Below are 25,283 nucleotides of genomic sequence, written 5' to 3'. Positions count from 1 at the left end.
GAGCTAAACATTTTAAATTTTAATTAACCCTTTCGTTGCTTTTGGTCAATCCCTCGAACAAAATCTCTCTCCCCCTCTCTCAAACTATTGAAGAGAAGAGAGTGAAATGAATTATGATTGGTGTTGCATGCATTGTCTTGGGTTCTCTGTCGTCGGCGAGAGGCACAATCAAATAGTAATGCCAATACAAAACGTACAGTCTCATCAGAAGAAGACTCTTCTCTCCCCTCTTTCTCCATCTCTTTCATCCTACGCAGCCCTTCTTTCTTTACCACGCAAACTAAACCATTGCCTTCATGGAAACTCTAATTAAATTTCTCAACCCAATTATCAACGTTTCAATCTTTATTTTGTTTCAATGAAATGAGACCCTTCAACTTTTAAAACCCAACTCAACCATGCAATTAATAACACACTTTTGCAATTCTTCCTCTATTCTAAATTATAAAATATTTTTAAATAAAATTTTATATATCGATAAACCTTATTAAATACATATAATAATCTTATTTTTAATATAAACTTTTAAAAATACTTATTATTTAATAAATTAAAAAGAAAAGATATGAAAATTAATATAAAAATAAAAAAAGTAATATTGAAATTGATGTATTTAATGAAACTTTAATCTACCTAAAGTATCTTATATTTTGAAACTAAAAAACTTCTTCAAAAGTGTCTTATAATTTAAAATAAAGAGAGTAACTTTTATTTAAATTCAAGATAAATAAATATTCTTTTCATTTTAAATTATAAGATACTTTTAAATAAAGTTATACACACCAATAAAACTCATTAAATACACACTATAATTTTATTTTTTTAAACTATAAATATAAATTTTTAAAAATTCCAAACACTTAATACTTTATTTATGAAAAAATATTAAAAGATAGAATATAATAAGAAGGATAATGTTAAAAAAAATTTATTGATAAAATTTTATTTTTGTTAAAATATAAATTATTTTTAAAAATATTTTATAATTTAAAACGGATAAAGTATTAAGTTGGACTGACCTTATTCTCTGTTTCTCTCGTGCCATGATTTGTTGGCGTCGGAACTTGCATTCACGAAAACCTAAGGCTTAGACTTCCACAGTTCAGAAAATCACAAGAGAAAAGGGTAATAAGTGGCACCGATTTTTTAAAAAAGGGTACTAAGCAAGCAGAGTGTGCTGTGGGGCATAATGGGAAATTTAAAAAAATCTATCTATATTTTTATACCATTTTTTTTCAGTTGCAAAATTATATATTAAAAATTTATTTTTGAGCGATAGGCTTCTAAATTAGATAATGGTTCTCCTAAGCTTCTTTTGTTTGATCACTAAAGCAAGTTTTAAAACACTTGATACATGTATATTTGATGATTACATAAAAAAAATTGAATCAAGGGAAGCCAAAAATGAGGAAGCTAATATTTGACGATTAAAAATTTAACCTTTAAATATGTACCTACAAAACTTAAAAAGAGATCATGTGTGAAACAAGTGTGACTTGTGATTGAAAGATTAAATAATTTATAATTTTTTATCTTCCACTAATTTAGGAAATATCAATGAGTCATTAATTAGAATTTTTTAAAATGATTGTTTTATATCTGGAAGATGGACTGAAAAAAGAATATCTTTCAATTAATTAATAAAGGAATACTTGAATAGAGTGGATGAATTTATTAAGTTTGCTGCACATAAATGATCATAACAATATTGTGTGACATTGTGTAAAATGTTGTATCATGGAGCAGGTTTATACATCTGAATTGAAAGATCACTGTATGAAGGAAGTGTTTTAAAAATATATTTTATGTTTGAAAAATATATTTTGTTTTCCCAATTTTGCTCAAATTACTAAAATATAAAGTAGTTGGGTATAGTTGAATGAAATGAATGGTTGAATGGGTAATTATGAGAAGTGAATTTATAAACATCATGCTGTATTAAGTATTTATTTAAATTTATAATATTGTTTATATTTGATAATAAAAATTTTCTGCCATTTTATTGTTTGTATTTGGTAACCGACAAAGTATTAAATTAGGAAGTGTCACTTCCAAATTTTTTATTTGACTTCTTACCATCTCTAGGCGCCACTGGGCGAATTTTCTGAAAGATGAGGGATTAAATTATTATATGCAATTTTTTTTATTGTTTTGTTTAGTAGTCAAATAAAGGAAACTTAGAAGTGACGTCCCCAAATTTAATAGTCAATTTTAGGTATTTAACAAGTAATGTGATATTTTTCAAAAGAACTAAAAAAAAAAAATGGAGTGTCACTTTCTATTTCACAATCACTTGCATGATTTATTTGCAATTTGATGCTCTAATTTTGGAGCTTTTTGACATTTATATTTACATTACATTATATGTTAATCACTATATTTTTTACAAAAGGATTAAACATTAAAGTATAAATAAAATACTTATTAAAAAAACTATCTATCATTCTCCCTTAAGCTTGTATTGTTGAACAATGATGATTTTTTTTTTTTTACCTCACCACAATGGAATCTCTCACCTCCAGTCATTTGTACATTATTAGATCCTAGTACAACACAACCATTAGCTTAAATGCTTAATTTAATGGACATTTCCTCCCCCCCCCCCCCAAAAAAAAAAAAAAAAGCTTAAATGGACATTGCTCTATAAAAGGTGAAAAAAAAAAAATTTCACAATCAATATCATTCCAATATAAAGAATAGTATAATTTATCACAAACTTCAAATAAAATATAAGACCTGTGATCCAGTAATTGAGAGTAATAATACTCCAATAAACATCCATATATTGAGTTTTCCATATCACATCGATGGCATTTATTGATATATTTTTATTTGACTCTTTAATTGGGTCAAATCTGAACATTATCAAACCTAATTAAAAATGGCTCTATTGATGACATGACATGAACTAGATTTTAGTAATATTTAGTTTATTCTTTTTAAATCACGACTAATTTTGAACAGCGATAATCTCATTTCTTGCTCCCAAATTAGGGTTTAAAACTAAACTTTGAAAAGTAGCCTTATTCCATATTTTATTTGATTTTGCTTAAATGTAGGCTCACGTTTTACAGGAAGTCATACTATTTATAAATTATGGACAAATGATTACAAATTTTACTTTATATTACATGGAGATTGTTGATTTCAAATTTAATTATTTTCATTATAAAATTATGAAGTATATTTTGCTCTAAAATATACATGGAAAGCAATATGGTCCAAAGGATAAATGACTACAAAAGCCTCTTGCAGCCTTAGAGAAAAGAAAAAAGGCATTAGATTCCTTAGTTACAAACCAAAATCGTTAACATCCATACTAAAAAAAAAAAAAAAAAAACCTTACCTCTTTGCTCATAAGAAGAAGTTACAAAATCCACAATTAACCATCTCGCAAATCATCAATCCTTTGAATAGACAACTTTTATCTTGTCAACACCAATCAAACCCCCATGCCTTTTGTAGCAACTCAAATTGAAGGAGGAAACAATATACCCCAACATAAAGAAAAACCAACCACACATTCATTCACATTAGATGCCCCTCTCACAATAGAAGTTAGCAAGAGAGGCATTGGAAAACAAAAGTTATAGAAAAGAACTCTCACTAAAGGAGAGAGATAAACCCCCACAAAGAAACCTTAGGAGAAGAAAAAATATGTGTCATTTTTTAATAAATCACATAGATAAAGTTACTAAAAATCCATCTTACTTACTCATTAAAATAGATGCACCTCTCATAACTTTTTCATAAAAAAAAATTACATATATTTTCTTTTATATATTTACATTGTTAAATTTTATTGCTTTTCAAAAACTCAGTTTACAAACCAAATTGCAAATGTAATCTACTTATTAAAATTATATCAAATAACTAGTAAATTCCCCTTTGCTTATGTACATGAAAAAAAAAGGAACATAATATACTGACCTAACCTTCTTCAAAAGATTAGATTAGATTATATTAGATTGCGCATATGTGTGTTTATAGAGAGAATAATTAAAAAAAATGGTATTATACGCGTAAAAACTCACATTTTTATCATTTATATTTTTTTCATAATTATATTATAACTTTATCTATTTTTTAGTATAGAATGTTTGAATGGATCCAATTAATACTAGAGCTATCTAGTCTTCGCATGGAACTTTGAAAATTTTAAAATTATATGAAATTAAAAACGAATTATAACAATAACCCACAAATGAACGACGAAATAATAGTACTTTTGTATAATGTAACAATAATAACTAGCTCATTTTACCTTTATATATTGATAATAATAGTAAAAGAAGAGTTTAAAAAGTTTGTAAACAGTATTAAGGAGTAAAAAATAGAACAGTTGGGGGAATCAGCTTTTGGGAAAGTTAAAAGCAAAAGAATTTGGTAAAAATAATTAAATAAAATAAAGGGGAAGAGAAGCAAATCTGATCCAAATCAAGGAGAGATACAATACAATACAAGAGTTGTGGATTCGAGATCTCTGAAGCAGAGCCTTCTTTAACTAATTAATTAATTAATTTAACCCTTCAATCAAAACACTGCTCATATATATAATTGATCATTACTCTTAATCTTCTCTTTCTCTCTCCCCAACAATAATGCTAATATTTTAATTCATACCAACAAGTGACATGCTTCATTTTCATGGCTTCCAGGGATCTTCTGTGCCTACTGTTATCATTCCCTCTTGTGCTTCTTTTCCTCCATATTCACCAAGCCATGCTTCCAAACTTTTGACCAGTCCATTGACCATTATTATATAATTAAATAAATAGATAAATAAATCCCTTCTCTACCTTTTCTTCTGTTCCCTTTCCATTATGATATGAATATAGATTCAAGGGATGTAAATTTGGCTGCCGAACTGGTCACTGGTGAGGCCTGAGAAATGATTAAATCTTCCATAAAATATTGATCATTTTCATAAGACACTTGATTGATTGACTGGGTGTCCATTAATTTTTTTTTAATAATACCTTAATTTAAAGTCATTAATTATGAATGAAAATATGATATGAAATAAAATTGAAAATCTATTCCATTTTTAAACAAAGCTAATGTCTTAAAAGGAAGTTATTAGAGATGTCTTGTAATAAAAATTGAAGAAAGTATTAATCAATCCTTTTAAGCCAACAAGCTTGATAAATGATTAAGGCCCTATAGAGAATTAATTTGGCTCAAACCTTTTATATTGACAAAATGAATGTACATGATACATTCTACGGAAAGAGGAAAAAAACAGGCCCTATGCCTAATTATAAAATATGAGATTCACAATAAGTATAGTCATGTCACTCTCTCCGTTCTTTATAGGATAAAGAGGCAAAATATTCAAAAAGTCATTGATTAGGAGTATATAGTAATTTAAAATGAGAAGCAATACACTAATATTTACAGAGTTATTTTTTCAGTGCTTCTACGACCAATTGTTAAAATTTAAAGATATTGATTGTTATATTGTAGTAATGGTTTGGTCATAGTGGATGCACTGAAAAAATGATTTCATAAGTATTCATGCAATTTTTTTCATTTTAAGATATTAGATATTCTTGGTCGATAAGTTTTTGAATATTTTTGTCCTCCTTTTCCTTTTCTATATTTTAAAGTTGAATTAATAAACTTGATGTTGTCTTCTGACTTTATAACCCAACAACATACTTCTTTCCCTTATTGAAGCTCGACAGTGCATTTAACCTTACATGATAACGCTTGTAAATTGTTAAAAAAAAATGATGTTAGTACAAAATGGCATGGGACAAATTGTGTATAATTGCATATATGAAAAGTTTGATGAATTTCACACAAACTTGCATGATTGCAAAACATGAATGAAGACTTGATGAAATCATTACTTTGAAGCCTCTATCTAACCTCCTTTTTGCTTAAAAACTTCCGTGGCACAGTCTACTCTTATAGAATCATATTAACCGTACACATACAATAAACATATATATTAGAGGTAGGTACACTCATTTAAGATATAATATATGTTCATGAATTGAATTCTGCAGAAAGCAGTGCTGAAAATGAAATATCTGCATTCCAATTTGACAAAGTTCATCAAGAGCCATGTGAAGGGTAATGTAGGATGAAATGGGACCCTCTTAAAAAGAAGCTAATGAGTGAAAAAAGAGAGTACAAGCTCCCAAACTGTTTGTCCCTAAAAGATAATAAAGAAGAGACAATAAGGAATAGGTAAGAAGAGTACATGGAGCACAACTAGGTATGATAATTCTGTTAGATCTGACATTTTGGTGGGTAAATGTCAATTCTCTCTCACATAACCCTCTTTACCTTCAACTGTACCTCACCATTTATTAATCTCTTTGCTTAACATTAGCAACAGAGCAACACTATCATTGATTATAGTGATTGAATTTATATTAAAAAAAAAAGGTTAAGATGTAAAAATATCTAAACAAAATTAGGAGCACGTGGTAGATATCCTTAAGTTAATAAAAGTGCATGAGTATCATTAACTTTATAAAAGATGTCAATATTTTTCAATATATTAAAATAATATGACATTGAATGGTAAGTTTTAAAGATAAAACTTAATGAAATGGAAAAGTTTGGTATCTTTTATAAAGTTAATGAGTATTTATGCATTATTATTGATTTAAAAATTTAGAATAAGCTCCTAAAAATTTTCTGCATATTTTGTACATTAAACTTAAGAAGAATTACATATAAGTCCCAAATAAAAAGAACTAATTAGATAAAGGTTTTACTTCCTTTAATTCAAAATATAGGATTTTTTATTAGGTAATATTAGTTTAAAATATAGAATACTTTGTAAAAGGTCAGTATCATTAAATTATTATTATCTTTTTACAAGTATCCTTATTAATTGTATTGTGAACAGAAATTATATATTCCTTCTAGTCTTATTTATAGTGCAAAGAAAGAAGATTTTTTATTCTATTCATAAGTTATCTCAGTAAATTTTATCATAAATTTTTTCATTTCCCCCCTATTAAATGTTGGATATAGAAAATATGTTGTTAAAGTATTTACAATTAATAGGGGCAAAGTTAAGAAATAATTAAATTTCTATACAAAATTAATGAATTTTAAGATTTTTTTTAGTTCTAGTGAAATATATTGTAAGGTTTTTTTTAATTCTAATGAAATATATTGAAAGTGACTTATAAATAGGATAGAGTGAGAAATAAAGAAATTTCAGGTGATTAAGATTAATTAATTTTAATTGGGAGGTAATTTTAGAAATTAGTGATAATTATTTTACCATTTTAATGATACAAAGTAAGAACCACTTTTAGAGAGAATGACAACTAAAACTCTTATGAGAAGGTTAATATCAAATCAGGATTTTTCAAAGATTTACAGTGTTTAGACATAAGAAAGTGAATATTGAATTTGAAAACTTAAGTTGTTGATAAATCTTGATTTAATATTAACTTTTTTATGAGATCCTTTTTTGTCATTTTCACCCACTTGTTAACTACTTTTCTTAATCATTTTTAAGTAGTAAAAAATGTTCTATATCATGAGCAAAGGGAGTAACTTACAATTACTTGTAATTATAGACATTTGACATATAAATACAAAATTTGAGTTGAGAATAGGACTGCGAAAATAATTAATTTTTCATTTGGAAACTATTTGGAGTCCTGTTTTTATATTAATTACCCCTATATAATAACCTCAATAGATTCGTTTAGAGCCTCAATAAATATGGTAATTAGAGTTGCATTGTGCTGGAGAGCTATGTATAATTCCAGAAAGATGGATGATGTTGGGTTTGGATCACACTAGGAAACCTAATTAGCTTGAGGAAATACAGAAAATGGAAAAAGGTACAGGAGCTAAGTAATGTGAAGAAGGGTCATTAATTAAGAATAAAGGATTGCTAAAGTAAATGGGTTAAATTAATATTTTTTCCCCATAGCTAATAACCGTGAGATTAATTTCTCAAAAATTTAAATGTCATTTATGAGATTAATCTTTCTCAAAAAAATTTTTTCACACATACTTTTAAAAATGAATTTAGAATGATATTTAAAAGGTCCAAATTGTTACCATTCACATCTCACTCACTTGGTCGAATGATTGAATCAATATTGCGAGAACAATAAAACAGAGACTAGCTGCATTGGGTGGGCTTTTTGATTTGATTTGTGAGGGACACAGCTTGTCTTGTTGTATCTGGTCCAGTGTCTTGTTCTTTTTATGTTGATGGGAAAATGCTAATTAGTCCTAATTTTTTTAAACTACTTGACAATGCTAATAAATTATTGTCGTTAACTTGTTATTTTATACATAACATATATCTGGTTTCAGGATTCTGACAAATTTTGCTCATCAAACTTGTTAACCTCTTTTTCAGTCTACACGCCCACATGATTGGGAGATATTTTTTACCCACTAATTGGTCCACCACTCTTTCCCCCCCCCCCCCTTATTTTCTTAAATTTTACATCATATGTAAATAATGACTCGATCTAGAATTTAAATTTAAGATTCAATATTAAATACTCTAAACCTTTTCAAGCGCATTTCATAAAATTAATTCTTTATTTTTTTTTAAGAATAAGAAATAGACTCCACTAATAGCAAATATTATCTCCCCAAAGGTATTGAGGGCAAAAGATAAGCATCGGCCAACTAAGTTGCTACATGCATAAGGGTTGAAATTCAAACATTTAATCACTTGTTTAAATAACAAGAGTCTCTACCGTTCATGCTTAATTTAATTTATAATTAATTTTTTATTTTAACTATAAATGAACTGGTAACTGGTAATAAAATTTAGGGGAGTCATGACCTTAGAGTCATAAGCCTTATGTCTCAAAAAGAGCTGATAGAGTCCCTAATTTATTATTAATTAATAAGGTCTTCACATGAATATTGATAAAGAAATTTAAACTCACGTGCTTGATTTGAAAAAAATAGAAAACTTAAGCAGATGGCTTCAAAACCTTGTAAAAGGATAGAGTGGAAAACTTAAAAAAAAAAAAAAAGACATCATGGAAAGTTGTTAAACAGAATATCTTATTAAAAGATATATTTTAATAGCTGGTCGTTGATAAATATATTACTGTTATGTACTTCATGTAACAAATATATTATTAGTAAAATAAAACTTGTTATTATCACAGTCTTGTATAAATATTTTAAAAACCGGGCCAGGCCTGGTCCAGTATTGAACCCAAGCACTCATCATTGTTCATTTTAGGGCCGACCCAATTTAGGAGAATATTAAAAATCCACATGGACGGCCTTTTGTTCCATAAATACTCATGGGTTTATATGCTGAGTTAGGAATTCCATAAATAACTTCGTCGGCTTCAATGAACTGTTTTCTAATAAACCATAAATAGTGGCCAATTTCAATTTTTTTTATATGTTGGTGGGCTTTCGAACATCTTGTCATGAATAGTGGCCAATTTTAATTTTTTAATTTTTTATATGGGTATTCTAGGTTCTTGATTTAGACTAATCTGATTGGTAGTTTGTGGGTGCAAAGAGAATATACTTCTCACCAAAAATTTAATCGTCATTGTATACCCAAAACTTGAACTTGAAACCTTCAGTTAAATTGAATTAATTCTCTAATCAGTTAATCCAAGTGCGTTGTTATATATATATATATATATATATATTTTTTGATAGTATGAACATCTCACGCCTATGCAATTCCAATGCCACGGAGAGGCCTTCGACATTGGCGAATTGGAAAAAGGCCCAAGCCTTAAATAGCCCAAGTATCTACTGGGCCTAGCTCAAACACCTTTTGTTTTCTGATTATTTTATGTGAGAGAGAGAGAGAGAGAGAGAGCGAGCAATGATTGTGCTTTTGGAGTTGAAGAGGTTACTTCAACCACAAGAAAGTGATGGAGCAATTTCGTGTTGGGCAAACAAAAGAAGAAATAAAGGACAACAAAATCATCAATATAGTTTTTTTTTTAATTTATATATACATTTTTTATTAAAAAATGTAAAACATTTTTAATTGAATCTCAGTCTTAATAAAATAATTATTTATTTTTAAATTAATTTTATTTTTTATATTTATTCTTATTAAATACTCTACAATAAAAAATATCTTAACATCTAACTTTTTAAAAAATAATTTATATTTTTAAATTGAGGGAGTAAGTGATATTCCTTCCATTTAAAAATATAAGATATTTTTAATCAAATCTCATCCCTTAATAAAGTAATTATTTATTTTAAAACTAACATCATCTTTTCATATTTACCCCTATAGTATTTCACACTAAAATAAATATAAAATAATTTATTCAATAGGGTACTTTTCAAAAAAAAAATAATAATTTTAAAAGATTAAAAATACTTTATTTTTTTAAGCATTTAATATTTTAAAAAATACTTTATATTTTTAAATGAAGAGAGTATATACGATTTGTCTCATACTTCATGGGACATATAAAATTTAGTTCAGTTACTACAATTCTTGTAAGAAAAACATATAACTATTATTTTATCATTTTTTTTGCTTCTATTATAATAAAACCACTAGTATTGCAAAAAATAACAGGAGATATTGTTCTGAAAAAAATGTTTAATTTATTTAAAAAAGATACTGAAACATCGGAAACTTCCTGCCGTGGCGTATGTGATCTGCTTGTAAATAAATAGGACATCCAATAAATAACAAGCTTAATTACTTGACATTTTAATGTTCTTGTTTTTATTTGGTAAACACAAACGATGAAAGCTATCTGACAGTTTAGCGTAATTAATTGTAGCTGCAAATGATTGACTTCAAAATTGGATAACTCTCAATTTGAAGCATAATTTATACCCAAATGTCATCATCATTATATATTCATATGTTGCCAGTTTGAACCATTCAAATCCGGCGGCTATTGAGAGTTGAGACTGTGACCCATCTCAGTAAGGATAGAGACAAAAGGGTCCCAAAATAAATTATTCCTATTAATTAATATTACTTTATATATACTTTATAGAAAGTTTTGCACTAATTATATAATATAGCTAATTTATTAATATTTATAAAATACCCAAGACTCACGGTGAGTTGATTTAAGCATTAGTTTGGTTTTATAATGAAATTCCAATAAAAATTATTGAAGAGAGCATGATTGATAATTATAAATATATTGGTATCAATGTTTAGCCGTATAAAAAATATTCACACCTAATTTAATTATAACATTGGAATATAAATATTACATCAATTTAAACATATATTATTATATATATTTGTGTACTAAAAAAAAAAGGTTACTTGAACACATGTATCACATCATAAATTGTCTGAAAAATTGGTTTATTGTAACTTGTTTATATATTGGTTAAGACTTAAGAATATACTTAAACTCATATATTTAATATATTTTTTATTAAATCAAATTAAGACATGTAGATTTTAATACATTAATAATATCAATAATAATATTTTGTTATAGATTAAGTAGTTTATAAAAGATATACATATTTTAATTTAATTAGAAACAACAATCTTAAATATATAAGACTAAGTTTATAAATTTTTTTTATATGTTATATATTAGAAAAGGCTTTTGGTTAACACTTATTTGTGACTTTAATTTTTGAACAGAAAGAGAGTACATGTTGTTTTTAAGTTTTACCTTCACTGTCAGCTTGTCATAGATTGACGGCTCACAATATCATTGTATCTGAAGGTTTTATATATATTTTTTTCATTTAAAAGTATAAAATATTTTTAATTAAATTTTATTCTTTAATAAAGTAATTATTTATTTTTAAATTAACTTTATCTTTTTATATTTATCCTTATTAAACACTCTATAATAAATATAAAATTATTATTAATAGAGATATTTTTTAAAAAAGCAATGATTACATGTCGAAAGATTAAAAATGCCTTACATTTTTAAATATTAAACTTCTCAAAAAATACTTTATGTTTTTTAATAGAAGGAGTAGGAAAGTGGCATACCAAGACCTTTTAAAATGTTATTACATTTAAGGACTAAAAGTTATTAAAAATCTCAAAAAGAACCATAGGATAGACTGAAATTTAAAATAAATGGAATTGACTAAACTATTTTTTAATTAAAAACATCGAAATATTGCTTTGTAATATAAAACATTTCTATATTATTCATAAATAAGGGTATAATATAAAGATGGTCATAAACATTGGTTTCTACTTCTTCTGCTTGTTTTTTTTTTTTGAAATTCAGATAAGTAATATTTACAATAAAACCATTATAATCAAATGAAAACAAAGTAAAGCCATGAAATACAAAAGAAAGATACAGACAACATCAACCTAGAAATTAGAAAGGTCCCCATTGCTAAATTGTGGTTTATGCAGATGATAAGTTTTAATGTTCATGTAAGAATAATACGTAACTAGCTCAAAAATTAATCCATATGAAAATTTTAAAAGCACGGTGAGCAAATAAATATAAATAAGTTCAATGAGAAGTATCCTATAGGATTTCTTGTTTTTTGAATTACAATGACCAGACGCAAGGTAACAAAGTACAACTAATTAATGACAAAAGAAGAAATTCTTTCATCATCCATGGCTTCAATACAATAAGGGGGTGGTTGATATTAAAGCTAGTGATTAAGGTTAACCTAAATCTAAAAGGTTAAAACTTAAATAGGTTAGGATACTATTAAGTCTGATTACACCTTAGGTTTTTTTTTTTTTTTGCAAAGCTTAGTTTTGACCCTTAAAATTGGAGAGTGTTTCTGCAAGGCTCAGCCCTATTTTTTTTTTCAATTTAAAATTTAAAAAAATTTATTTGTAATTTCAAAAAGAAGTTATTACATATAAAGTCTACGAAAATAAATTTAAATAAATTCACATCACAACTATAAACAAATATGTAAAACTTAAGCATTCAAGTTTAATATCAAAATCAATACTAATAAAAATTAGACTTTGTTAATATAATTGGCAAAATCTTAAAGATCATCATCATCATTATTATCAATATTAATATAATTTTATCTTTCTTTTTGTAGAGCGTCCATGGTGATAAATATATTAAACTTTTAATTAGTCTTTATTTTTTTTAAACTAAATCTTTTTTTTTTAAATAACATGGCTTAAAGGGCCAACCTCAAATTATCATTTTTTACTCTAACATAATGGCCCAATTCTTATTATTTTCGGATTTAAAAGAGTTAATTCAATAAGCTTGGCCCTAATTGTAAGCTTTAGGGGATATTCTTTAGGATTTGAAAGACTGAAGTTCTTGTAGCTTTGTTTTTGAAAAAAATCATGTGCATGAGTTATAATAAAGCAATGAAAGTGCAAGCAAACAAAAATATATAAATGAAATACATAAACAAGACTTAAAAACCAGCAAACAAGCAGACACCAAATGCTCCAAAAAAGACATAGATGTAAATAAAAATTTTCTATTCAAATGACTTATGTTATAAAATGGACGGAGTAAAAGCACTAGGGGTAGATTGGGAATGAATATGTAATGTTTAATAAATAAAAGATTATTTTTCCGAAAGAAAATATGAAATATAACTGTCTTATTTTCTTCTTTTTTTGATATTACCATCTTATTTTTTTTTTATACACGCACAAACACTTCTTTTCATAAAATATTTTTTTTGTGTGTACCAAACATTGCCATGAAATATTTGTTAGGAAAAACAAGGTAACCTAGTTAAGAACTTTGACATTTTAATCAGTTCAATTCATTTTTAATTTCAGTAAAAAACGATGGACCCGTTAGAAATTTTAATAATTTAGAGTCCTTAAATGTAATAAACTCTCTTAGATGTCCTTAAATGCCATTTCCCCCTCAAATGGAAAGCCAGGTCACCGCCTAACAAAAGTCTGGAACACGGACTAATATAAAAAATTAATCTATCTATTAAAATCATAAAATTTCATGTAAAAAATACATTTTTTACTTTTCTAATAAGAATAAAAAAAGAAAAATAATAATAATAAAAATCACTTTCTTGCCAAATAGCAGAAACCCAACGGCTCCAACGTTTACCATTTGAGCAGCCCCATTGGCAGATGATCTTTGTCGTATTAAGTATGCTATTTTGTGCCCTCAATTATTAAGTCAAATATCACATTCTTAATACTAACGTGCGCCCACACCGACCTTTCTCATTGTTTTCATCACTCACTACTCTACTCCTCAGCACTAACCAAGACTATCCTTTTGACCAGTTTCTTCCTACCGGCTCACGTTAGACTCGTCCCCCCCGCTTGAATCACGGAGAGCGTCACCGGGAAAAAAAACCTTTTTTTTTTTTGGTTTTTTTCTTTTATGAGATTGAGTTGAGTTTCTTTAAATAACGGTAATATAGAATGAGTGGTAGTTAACAAGCACTTGCTGAGAAGACCCAGATAGAGTGTCCCGGAAGTTTTCGGGTGGGTTTCTGAATAGTCAAGCTCCAAGTTGATTCTCCTGATGAGCAGATAGGAGCGCCCAGAGAAAGGTAAGACAATTATATGAGAACTCAATAAGAATTCGAATTTCATGTAAAATCTGAAACTTCCTTTTGTGATGTATCCTGGGTAAAAATGGGGAAAAGAAAAATGTGCTTCTTGTTTCATGATTTTTCTGGAGAAATTCTGAGAATTGTTACCTGGGTTGGGGGCGGGTCTAGGGAAAATTTAATGTTTTAATTTGTCAAATGCCTGGTGTTCTGGGAAGCGTCTATGTAGATCTTATGGTTTATGAGTTTCTGGTTTTTCATCTATCTTGTGTTTTGAGGACTGGGTATGCTTTGAAAATTCATAATCTTGTATGGTTGTTGTCAAGAGAGTTAAGACTGTGGATGGATGCTTCTTACATAGAATCAGAGCTGGCAATGTATTCTTTGGGTGGTTTATTTTAGTTCAACCTGAAATGAACTGCAGAAGACTTAGCTTATCAGGGGCAATCATTGCGTAATTCAAGAGATTGAAGAGGCAAAAGTAGGACTTTTTCTCTCCAAAATGGAATTGTTGGTTCTTCTGTTTTGGATACGAGATGTTAATGGAGAAAAGGGGAAGAGATGATTCAGATATTGAGTTGTTTGGGGAGCTGAAGATCCAAATTATTGGAATGACTCAATTTTATGTTCATAACCACACATCTCTTTTGCAGTGTCTGGAAGAGGGAGAAATGGTAAAAAACACAGCCTACTAATTAAAATGTAATGTGAGTTTCTAAAATAAACATTCCAATCCCTTGAATCTGGTTTGATTGCTAATCCCATTCTTTCGCTCAATTTCATTTTTCACTATACAACACGAGCAACTTTCTTCCCTTACTGTTTGGAAATGGATGTTATATCAACACTCTTCTTTTGCCATGGTATCACTGAGCAAAGAACTTATAAAATTACAAATCGCCCCTCTCAATTATTTCCCTACAAGATCGTGGATAATTAACTACTTTTCTTCTTTCAATTTTCTTTTCAAAGACATGATCTTTTGAATACTTTCTTTCCTCATCAAGGTTCACAAGTTACAGTTTTTTCCTTTTAATCTACAGAGTAGCCCTTGAGTGCACAGAATGTGCTGAAAGGTCGACCATGTTCTTCTGTACAAATTCTTTATTTTTGCCTGCCTTCTGTACAAGTTCATATGTGACACTTGCCATAGAACTTCGTGCAGTCAAAAAGAACTTCAAGACACTATTAGGCTGCAGAAGAGATTTCTGTTCGCTTTTAAGTATAATTACACATGTTAACTGACTCTTAACCCATGAAGTAATAATCCATGAGAGGGGGTAATGGTTTCACTAATTACCAATTTCTGAATGATAATGTACCGATTCCTAAAGTCAGGCTATTTCGTTTCCACCACTGCAATTTCAGTTTTAGCTTGGGGCCAAGCTGTAGAACCAAGAGATACTTGTTAGCTATGGATGATTATACTGATGAAGCTAAAGGTGGATCATATTTTGCGGAAGCAGCTTTTGAGAAACTCTACTCACTTGAAGGCTTCTCCACTAAGGAACATGATACGCAAGAGCTGGATGTTTTCTTGCAAGCTTTAGCAGAAGTTGACTTTTGCTTAGCATATTCTTCTGAGAAGCTGATGAACTTGCATAAATTGCTTATCCATCTGTTGAGCCAGGAAAACGATCTTGAAGCAGTGGATTTAAAGAATAACTGCATCTCAATAGACTTCATTGAAAAGGCATTTGCATTTGATATTTTGTTAGGCATATTAGATTCTGAGGTAAGAGAGCTGGACAATTTCATGGACACTCTTCAAGCTGAAATAGTTGATGCTCGTCATAAAATGCTTTCATGCAGAGATTTGAAATTTCCCTTCACAATGGAAGAAAAATTGCATGACTCTGAAGAGTCTGTGAAGGATTTTCAGCAGCAATTGTTGGAGTTGAAGATGCAGTCATATTACGGAAAACCCTCGAGGCTTTTCAACATGAGAATTGTAAGTTGAAGGTTCTTCTTAGTTATTTTTGTTCTTAATTTCTGTTTAATCATTTTAATATGAAAATTGTTTCCCAGTCTTGGACAACTATTTAACCCTTTGAGACATCCATGCAAACAGGGGAAACAGGGAAGGGTATGAATTTATCAGAAAATGGCCAACTGACCAATACTAAAGTAGAATCAAATGATCAGATTGTTGAGCAGCGAAGATATATTCTTCGGATGCTAGAGAAGTCTTTAGCAAGGGAGGTAGATCTTGAGAAGAAGGTAGCAGAATCAAGAGAACATGAAGATCTAAAATTGAAACTACACTACACAGAACAATTATCAATGCGCATGGAAGAAGCTGCAGAATTTGTTTGGGGAAGATTTCTAGAGGCAGAAACTGCAGCTGAGATGCTCATGGGGATTTCTAAAGATCTGATGGGACGTCTCCAGATAGCTGAGCTTAACCTAAATGGTTCTACTCAACGAGAAAATGAGTTGAAATTAAAAGTTCAAACTTGCATAGAAGGACTCAAGGATAAAGATTCTTCTCTAGAGAAGCTTGAGCGTATTAATGCTGAGCTCATGAAGGAAAATTGCTGAAGTGCAAGTTTTGAGGGAAAAGGTGAAAAATCTTGAAGAAGAACGAAAAGAATTCGAACTCCATCTATCCGCCGTAACTTCTGAGAATGAAACTAATCAAGAGCATCTTATTGAAATGGAAAATCATATTGAGTCATTGAAAGAAAGCATTTATACAGCAGAAACTAGGGCTGAGAGTGCTGAGGCGAAGGCTACACAGTTAACTGAGACTAACTTGGAACTTACTGAAGAGCTGCATTTTCTTAAAGGCATTGCTAGTAATGCAGAAAAAAAGGTGGGTTCACTAGAGAAGCAAATAAGGGAATCAGAGATTCAACTACAGAATGCAAAGGCATCGTCTGAAGCTAGCCAAGAACAGCAGAAAAAGTTATACTCAGCAATATGGGATATGGAATTATTAATTGAAGAGCTAAAATCAAAGGTATCAAAGCCGGAAAGTAAGACAGAAAGTGCAGAAGAGCCTTGCATTGTGTTATCAGAAACTAATGAAGAACTAATTAAAGAATTAGATCTCCTGAGGTCTAGAATTAAAAGCTTGGAAACATCTTTGGACCAAGCTAACAAGTCAAAAATTTCAAGTGCAAAAGAAATCAATGTTAGAACCAAGTTTATCATGGATATGGTCATGCAACTAACCATCGAAAGGGAACATGTCCATAAACAGGTAATGGCTTCCTCTATAATTTGCTAGTGCAATTTGACCTTTAGTTTGTGTAATGCTTTCTATTAAATTAAGCAGAAATTGCAATAAAAAATTATGATTCATAAAATTGATAGTAAATCATGAAGAGTGGAACTTATGCCACTACTTGCACCAGGGATTTTATTCTGAATGATGGAATAAGAATTTCCTTGGGAGACAGAACCCAAAAGGAAAATCATTTTTGTAAATTTCATTGCGTTGGTTGATTTATTTTATGATGTATTAGGAATTATTGATTATTCATCTATGGTCCATCATATGGAAAATCTAACGGGATGCTTTTATTTTTGGGGGCTGTATGTGCTTCATGCAGTTATGTACTTTAAAAATAGAGAACAGAAGTTTGGCAGAAAAGCTAAAGAATATGAAAAAGGATCTCCCTCTAGATTCCTGCCACGTTGGATTAAATAATAGCAATGATGATCAAGCTTCTAACGTTGACTCAAGCAATGGTAGCTGTACAAAATCATCTGATGAAGAAGGAAAAGATATTTTAAATCAAAATTTTCAGGTACTTTTTTTAGTCAGTCTGATATGTCCTGGTCCCATTCATGACCCTGACTGGAATTAGTTTATATTACAAAGTTGATCACCATTACCATATAATTTCTTGAACTCACTGAAGCTCAATTTATCAATATGTTATATATACCAGAATCATTTAAGAAACCGATGTTCTTTATTATCCTGCCCAGCTTGGTACCTTTTATTCTAGGCCGTAGTTAGTGTAATTCAAGTGTTCTTTAAGCCATCAGAATTCGCATCATTCTATTTCATTTTATGTTATCTTGGAATCTATGGTGGTGACACATTTCATTAATAAGAAGCAATATTGTATCTGTGATGTGAATATAAAAACACAGTTATCCTTGTTATATCCAACGAGACTAACTACAATATATATAGTTATCTAACGCCTGGTTTACTATATTTAGATTTAAATCAAGAATGATAGATCTGCTATATTTAGGTTGTTTAAGGAATAACTTAGTGAGATCCAAGGCTTAATGAACCTACTTCTAGATTCGGTTCTTTCTGTCTATCTGGCCCCGTTTTGTTTTCATAAATTTTCCAGTTTGCAAGGGTAATTGTTAAAATTGATCAATAATCAATTAGTTTCCATATTTATCATATTCTAATAATTAGATATTGTAATTACTTTGGAAATTATAAAAATTTGTGAATTAGCATATTTCACTATCTAAAGTTTGTAAATCTAGACTCAGCATTGATAGATTGAAATGCAAAAATTGGGATTAAAACTTTTTTCTTCTTTGCAATTTTCTTCCCTTGCTTAAATTTTTTTGGTTTCAACAATCAGGTGGATGAACCATCCGAAGATGCAAGCTCTGAAACTAAAGTAGAATCTTCCATTCCATCAGAGAAGTCTGGAAAATTTGGCACCTTAGCATTTTTTTCAATGGCAATTATTGTGCTACTGGCTTCTTTTTTAGCCACCTTCTTGTTTGATAAAGAAACCTTACAATTTTTGAGAACATTGATGGTTAAGTCATGACTTGATGACTTGACCATTCAAGAAATTTGCTTCTTGTGCTCTTGTGAAGTCATTTCACTTCTGTATTGTGTGTTCATATATTTATGTAGCCATAGTATTGGTGTGATTCATTGTCACAATTGATTTGTACATAATTTTATCAGCATTTCAAGAATCTGCATTTGTTGAATTTTCAAATAATGTAAAAAAATATATGAACTGAGATGTGCTGTAGTCATCCAAAGAATCCAAGAATCAGAAAAAGGGAAGCTTGTTCATGCATAGGTTGTCAGTGTAGATCTTAATTGTTGTTTCATATACAAAAGGAAGTCTCTTTTTTTGGGTCAAGAGCAAAGAGTATACAAAAGAGCTTAAAAGAGTGAAAAGCTCACAGGATTTTGAAAAGTCGACACATTTTCCTGATTTAAGATATTTGAGAATTGATAAAATATTGTTGTTAGTAAAATAGAAAAAAAAATGCGATTTATGTCTCAAAGGCTCACCAAAACTTCAAAAATTACTTATTAAAGTACTTTGTTTTTGATACAATTATTTAATATTCAGTATTATTAAATTCGATTTGTGTATTGTCAACCGTAGTCATTGTGTTGGGCCAAAAAAACCGTAGTCATTGTGGCTTATTGCCTTGCTATATTATAATAGTGTCCCGACTAAAAGTTTGCCTGCATGTAATTCAAATTCATGGAAGATCTATTTTGTGATCATAAATTCATGACAAGTAACAACCTCAATACATATGAGTATCAATATTTTCTCATTTCACTTATAATATAAATATTAAATGCATAGGTAATGTATAAGAAACTGATTGATCAATATTCTTTTCCTTTTTTTTAATTATTGAAGCATGGAAAGTTTGGAGAATTTAGCAATTTACAACGGACTTAAGGAGATAAACCCCCTTTCAAATATTCAAACACTAAAAGTTTAAAAACAATGTAGATTCTAAAATATTTTTCTGACGTATAAATAAATAATGAGGGGGAAATGTCAAGTGTTGAATTGTGTTTTTTTTTTAATTAAAAGGCTGAATTTATGTATGTATTACAAAATATATTTTATAATAGTAAGTCAGTAAGATGTTTGATATAAGCTTCATATACAGTTTGAAGTTAATACATCACTTATTGTTGTTAAATGGATTATATATAAAAAAACTAAACGCAAATGAGTTTTGAGGTCCTAAATTGACTCTGCAAACCTGAAGTTTTATATTTATTTGGATGACTTAAAATTTATTTGTGAAAAATCAAATATTACTCTAAAACTGGGTTTTAAAAACAGGGGAAAAATTTATTACTTTGCAGAAAATTAGATTTTATAAAGGAGAATGACAAGCAAGGACCTTGTAAAAATTAAAAACTTTAACATTGAAATATGGTAGAGGGAGTATTGAAATTTAGGAACATCAATATTAAAAATTTTTAATTTGACATTAATGTTTTTATTTGTCATTTTTTTCTTTGATTATAAATGAAAAGATAAGTTGTGGTGTGGGTTAACAACCAGCTAGACGTTAAAGAAATTTCATAAAATTCACTAGCAACCTCAGAGCAGCGCATCTGGTGTAGTGGTATCATAGTACCCTCCCACGGTACTGACCGGGGTTCGATTCCCCGGATGCGCAATCTCTCTATCTCTTTCTGTGTTGAAAATTTTGTTAACTTCTCATCTGTGCCATTTAATTGACGCATTTTCTGAATGTAGACATAGCCATCACTTGCAAAAAGAAAAATAGTAAAACTTCAACATCAGAGTTAAAATGTAGGGAAAAAACTTATACATTTAACCTTATTTTATATATTTAATATATTTATTTTTAATTAAATTAAGACATGTGAATTTTGCATAAATTATTTATTCTATAATAAATTTTTATTATTAATTTTATTAATATATTAAGATTCACCTGTCATGATTTAATTGGATATAAATATGTTAAGTATATAAGACTAAGTAAATAAGTCTTACCGTAAAATATAATATGTATGTTAATTATTGTTGAATCTAGCTGAATGGACTAGTTTTTCATAATGTAACAAATTAATATTCAAAAGCCCATTAGGAAAGGCATTCTCCAGTGTTTGATTGTATATTAAATATAATTGTTTTCAATAAGAGAATATCTATGTGTGACTAAAAAAGAGTAGGAAAGAAAAAGAAAAAAATACAATCTTTGATATTATAATTTTATTGAGTTTTATTTTTAGTTTTTTGTAGTTTTTAGTTTCAGAAAGATTGAGCAACTTTTGTTTTTCAGGCTCCTATAGTTTTTATTTTTTAGTAGTTTTAGTTTTTATAAGAATTGAAAATGTTAAAAAAAAAACTATAGAGATTAAAGAAAATCTAATGAAGTTATAAAAATTAAAGATCGTGTTTTTTTAAAAGAAAAATGAATGTTTAAATACGTTCATGAATGAAGGTTTAGCTTAATTAGGCTTGAGTTAGAAAACATCTTTGGGAAAATAAGAGAAGTATTTGGTTTCAAATTTGATCTCATCTAATTCATGTTACTCGAAATTCATTATAAGTTCAAATACAGGTGATTTAGTGTATAAGAAAAAAATTGGAAAGTCAAAGTGAAAAACTGTGTAGTGCTTATGACAATACTAATCAAATGATTATGAGGGATTTTATAGTGATTTTGCCTCACAATACCTTTTCTTTTCTTTTTTTTTTTTTTTTGTTCCTTGGAGGACAATCATCTCAAGTAAGAGACAGAAGACACGCTATCCTCTTTTGAAGCCATACCTCAAGTCATTGCTTTGTCTTTATCAAACACTGATGACATGAATTATATACGTTACTTAGTATTTTTTAAATATAGATACCTTTTCTGCTTTTTTAAAATATAGAGCCTTGTTATTTTTCACTTTAATTTCATTTTAATTTGTATTGAAAAAAACACATTTTTCCCAAAAAAATTGGATGCCAGTCTTAGTGTAGAATTTGTCCTTTGTCAAAAGCAAAGAAAGATCACTCCTACTAATAAAACCGTGCAATTTTCTTCTGGTAAACTCCAGTTAATTCAGTTTTTTACTTTATAACGAAGTGACCATGAAAATATAAAGCCAACTATGCAGGCAAGTACTCTTTATTGGTATCTTAAGTATTTCCAAGCAACTGCAGCTAACTTGATTATATTAATTACTTTTGCTTTTCGTCAATAGACAGCCTGGGTACCATAATGCTGCTCTCAAACATAAGGTTTTGCGTTAACTTGAAAGAAGCACAAAATACATTACACAAAATTCATAGAATATTAATAGGTACATCCCACTTACTATATTTTAGTACATGTAACGAAAGACAATTAACTTGCCTCCAATAACTATACCATGTGTCATTGTGTTGTAGTTGAGTGAGAGGAAGATCTCTCCCTTAATCTCTCACACTTAGTACATAGTTCAGTAATGAAGGAAGATCTCTGTCTTAGTTGTAAGATACTATCTTAATAGTTTCATGGTTGTGATAAACCTAAATTGTCTGTTGGATACTTATAATGATATAAACTGACTAATCCTTTTGCTACTGCAAGAATCGCTATATCAGGCCTTAATCAATAACATGTTGGTAAAGTTGTTGTCCATGTCTGGTTCGTCATGCAGAAGATTGGTCTGTCTTCTGCAGGATAGATGAGAACCTCCAAGCTGCATGTAGAACTTTGTCAAGCAATGAGACACTGACTAGTCTGTAATTTTGAAATACATGAAGAAAATGGGGTTGGGAAAAGGATTAAACACGTATCTCAGGGAAAAAAAAGAAAAGGAAAAAACAGTAAATCCTTGCACTTTGATTGTATTTTTTTTTTAATTTCTGTAGTTTTATTTCATTTTTTTTTAGTTCCTTTTGTTTGATCTATCTGTAACGTTAATCTCTATAATTTTAAAAATGTACATAAAGACAAAGCTAGCATTGACAGAATTAATTTTGCTGTAAATAAACTAACCTTATTGCTGATGAGAGGATAAAAAATATACTGATATAGAAATAAATTGACTAGATATGATTAAAAATAAAAGGTAAGGGAAAAAGCTTTTTTGTATATTTGGATTAAACAGACTGCAGGAGATGAAAACCAGATTAAGTACACATCAATAAAGGAATTAAAATATAGTTAAATACACATCGACAAATTGAAGTGTTTGGTGTTAAATGAAGACTAAAATAATAAGTACAGAAATGAACAGATGTTCGTTTTCCATGAATCTATATCACAGAAATGCAGAGATCATGCAAAATATCTGATGAAATGTCTAGCAATAGCTTACATGACTTACTTGTATTGTGTTATCCAAACTGATCCGAGATTGCTGGTCAATGGTCGGTTTCTGGAAAGTATGAAGCCATAAATAGACATAATGCCTTAAAGAGAATTAAAGAAATTCCCTCATTTGGGCTATTTTCTTTGGCTCAGGAAGCCATATCTTTAGACCTATAGAGCCATAGACCATTAATAAGCAGGCCTCATAGACTCTAAAGATATACATATCCATGGCTAAATTTCTTACCACATAGACCAATGATGTAATATGATTCAGATGGGGTGTGTAGTGGATCTCACCACCTAAAACACCAAGTTAAGTGAGGTTTAATTTCCACCTATATTGGGTGTAAAAGGTTTGTTATATAAACACAGCTTAATGTCACGGGTCATCCGTGACATTAAGGCCTTATTCCTGCAGTTGCCATATAAAAGGTTGTTGTCAGAGAAGTGATAATTGAGGATACATAGTAGTTTGGCTAGAGTGAGAAACCATGACAAAATAACTGGCAAGGTTTTCAAATATATTTTGCCATGGTGGGATAACATTTCATATAAATGGTAATCCCTCAGCGAAGTATATAGAACTATGCAAGTTGGAGATAAGGGTAAAGTAAATGGTCCTAGGACATGCCATCACATATAGGGATGGCTGCATAATGTAGAAGCCACAACATCTCATTTACTTAGTATAATGATACTTACCTGCCTAAATTGAGGCGATAATCAATAGATCATTCTGTCTAAATTAGGCAATAATCAATCGATCATTTTACTAAGTTCAGAGGTTTTGAAGCTCCTACAGATTCATAGTCTTTATGCAAGACAAGATCTGAGGAAGGCTAACATGGGGAAAGCCCCAGCTAGCCAACCCATGACCTTCATAACCAAACTTCCTGAAAGAAAAGTTTTAGTCATCACAAATAAACCTATTGTGAAACAGAAACAACCAGCTCTTTCAACTAAAGCTGCAAGCCTTGGATTAGATTGACTCAGAAAATATCCAGAGAGTGAAGCTGCAAAGGCAATAACCATTGCTGCCCCAAAAAAAGGAGTTAGATCCTTAGATGATGACCCTGATGAAGAAGAAGGAGAAGAAATTGTCTGAAACTGAGCCAGAGCAGCCTGAAAGGCCAAGCCAATGAAAAGTTTTGAAAGGCTTGAGGAATTCTTAGTGTTGAGTCTCAGTGTTTCTAACTCAAAAGAGCTCGCATTCATGTATAGAGGAAGGAGGTGGTCATTAGAATATTGGTTGTGAGCTGATCTGAAGGATCTCATTCTAGTAATGTAGGTAGGTGAGAAGGGTATGGTATCAATGAGGCTCCCATGGGATTGGGATCTTGTTGGTGCCAGCCTTGTCCACCATGACTTAAAAATCATTTTAAAAAAGGAAAAAGAAGGCATGGAAAACAGAGAAAGGAGATAACACTTGTTTAAAACAACTATGAAGCTATCTTCTGGTTATCAATTCTACTTAAGGAATATGATAAGGAAGGTTCTAGAGCAAGCTAAGTCAAGATGAATGAGGAATTGATGAAGAAGACTTGATTAATGGCGCCAACAGTACAGGAATATTATTGTTCATCTGTCAATTTTCATTCCACTCACCATTTCCCCCACAATGCCTCTCTCTTTTTCTCCTTGAACACTTTTGGCCCCATATGACATGACTTGTTGTGTTAAAGTAATATACATACATGATTGTGAAATTGATGCAAATGTAATTGGTATATACAGTGATTTATCTCACAATTAATAATGTGTATTAAATAATAGGGTAAGACTTATGTACTTAACCTTGTATGCTTGACATATTTTTATCC

The 25,283-nt window shown here is 29.5% G+C and overlaps 1 protein-coding gene, 1 long non-coding RNA gene and 1 other non-coding gene across 4 annotated transcripts; 2 read left to right on the top strand and 1 right to left on the bottom strand.

The window, feature by feature from the left end:
* Positions 1 to 15,186: 15,186 nt before the first annotated feature.
* LOC129295933 (WPP domain-interacting tail-anchored protein 2-like) lies at positions 15,187 to 19,459 on the top strand. Its single transcript, XM_054934530.1, is given in 6 exon segments — positions 15,187 to 16,387; positions 16,508 to 16,525; positions 16,528 to 16,968; positions 16,970 to 17,641; positions 17,994 to 18,191; positions 19,002 to 19,459. Coding segments are annotated over 6 exon segments (2,205 nt in total). The 5' UTR covers positions 15,187 to 15,706; the 3' UTR covers positions 19,197 to 19,459.
* Positions 19,460 to 20,752: 1,293 nt separating this feature from the next.
* Positions 20,753 to 20,823, top strand: TRNAG-CCC (transfer RNA glycine (anticodon CCC)). The gene has a single exon. It is a non-coding gene; the product is annotated as a tRNA-Gly (tRNA).
* Positions 20,824 to 22,416: 1,593 nt separating this feature from the next.
* LOC129295929 (uncharacterized) lies at positions 22,417 to 24,939 on the bottom strand. 2 transcript variants are annotated; one of them, XR_008589661.1, is made up of 2 exons: positions 23,477 to 24,939; positions 22,417 to 22,887 (listed from the first exon to the last, which is right to left on the bottom strand). It is a non-coding gene; the product is annotated as an uncharacterized LOC129295929 (long non-coding RNA). The 2 variants fall into 2 exon arrangements; XR_008589660.1 differs by having other exon boundaries at positions 22,417 to 22,846.
* Between the last annotated feature and the right edge of the window lie 344 nt (positions 24,940 to 25,283).

The sequence above is a fragment of the Prosopis cineraria genome, unplaced genomic scaffold (assembly GCF_029017545.1).
Source record: "Prosopis cineraria cultivar Desert tree isolate PC_DT_omini unplaced genomic scaffold, ASM2901754v1 PC221, whole genome shotgun sequence".
Lineage (NCBI taxonomy): Eukaryota > Viridiplantae > Streptophyta > Magnoliopsida > Fabales > Fabaceae > Prosopis > Prosopis cineraria.
This window is presented reverse-complemented; position numbering and strand designations above follow the sequence as displayed.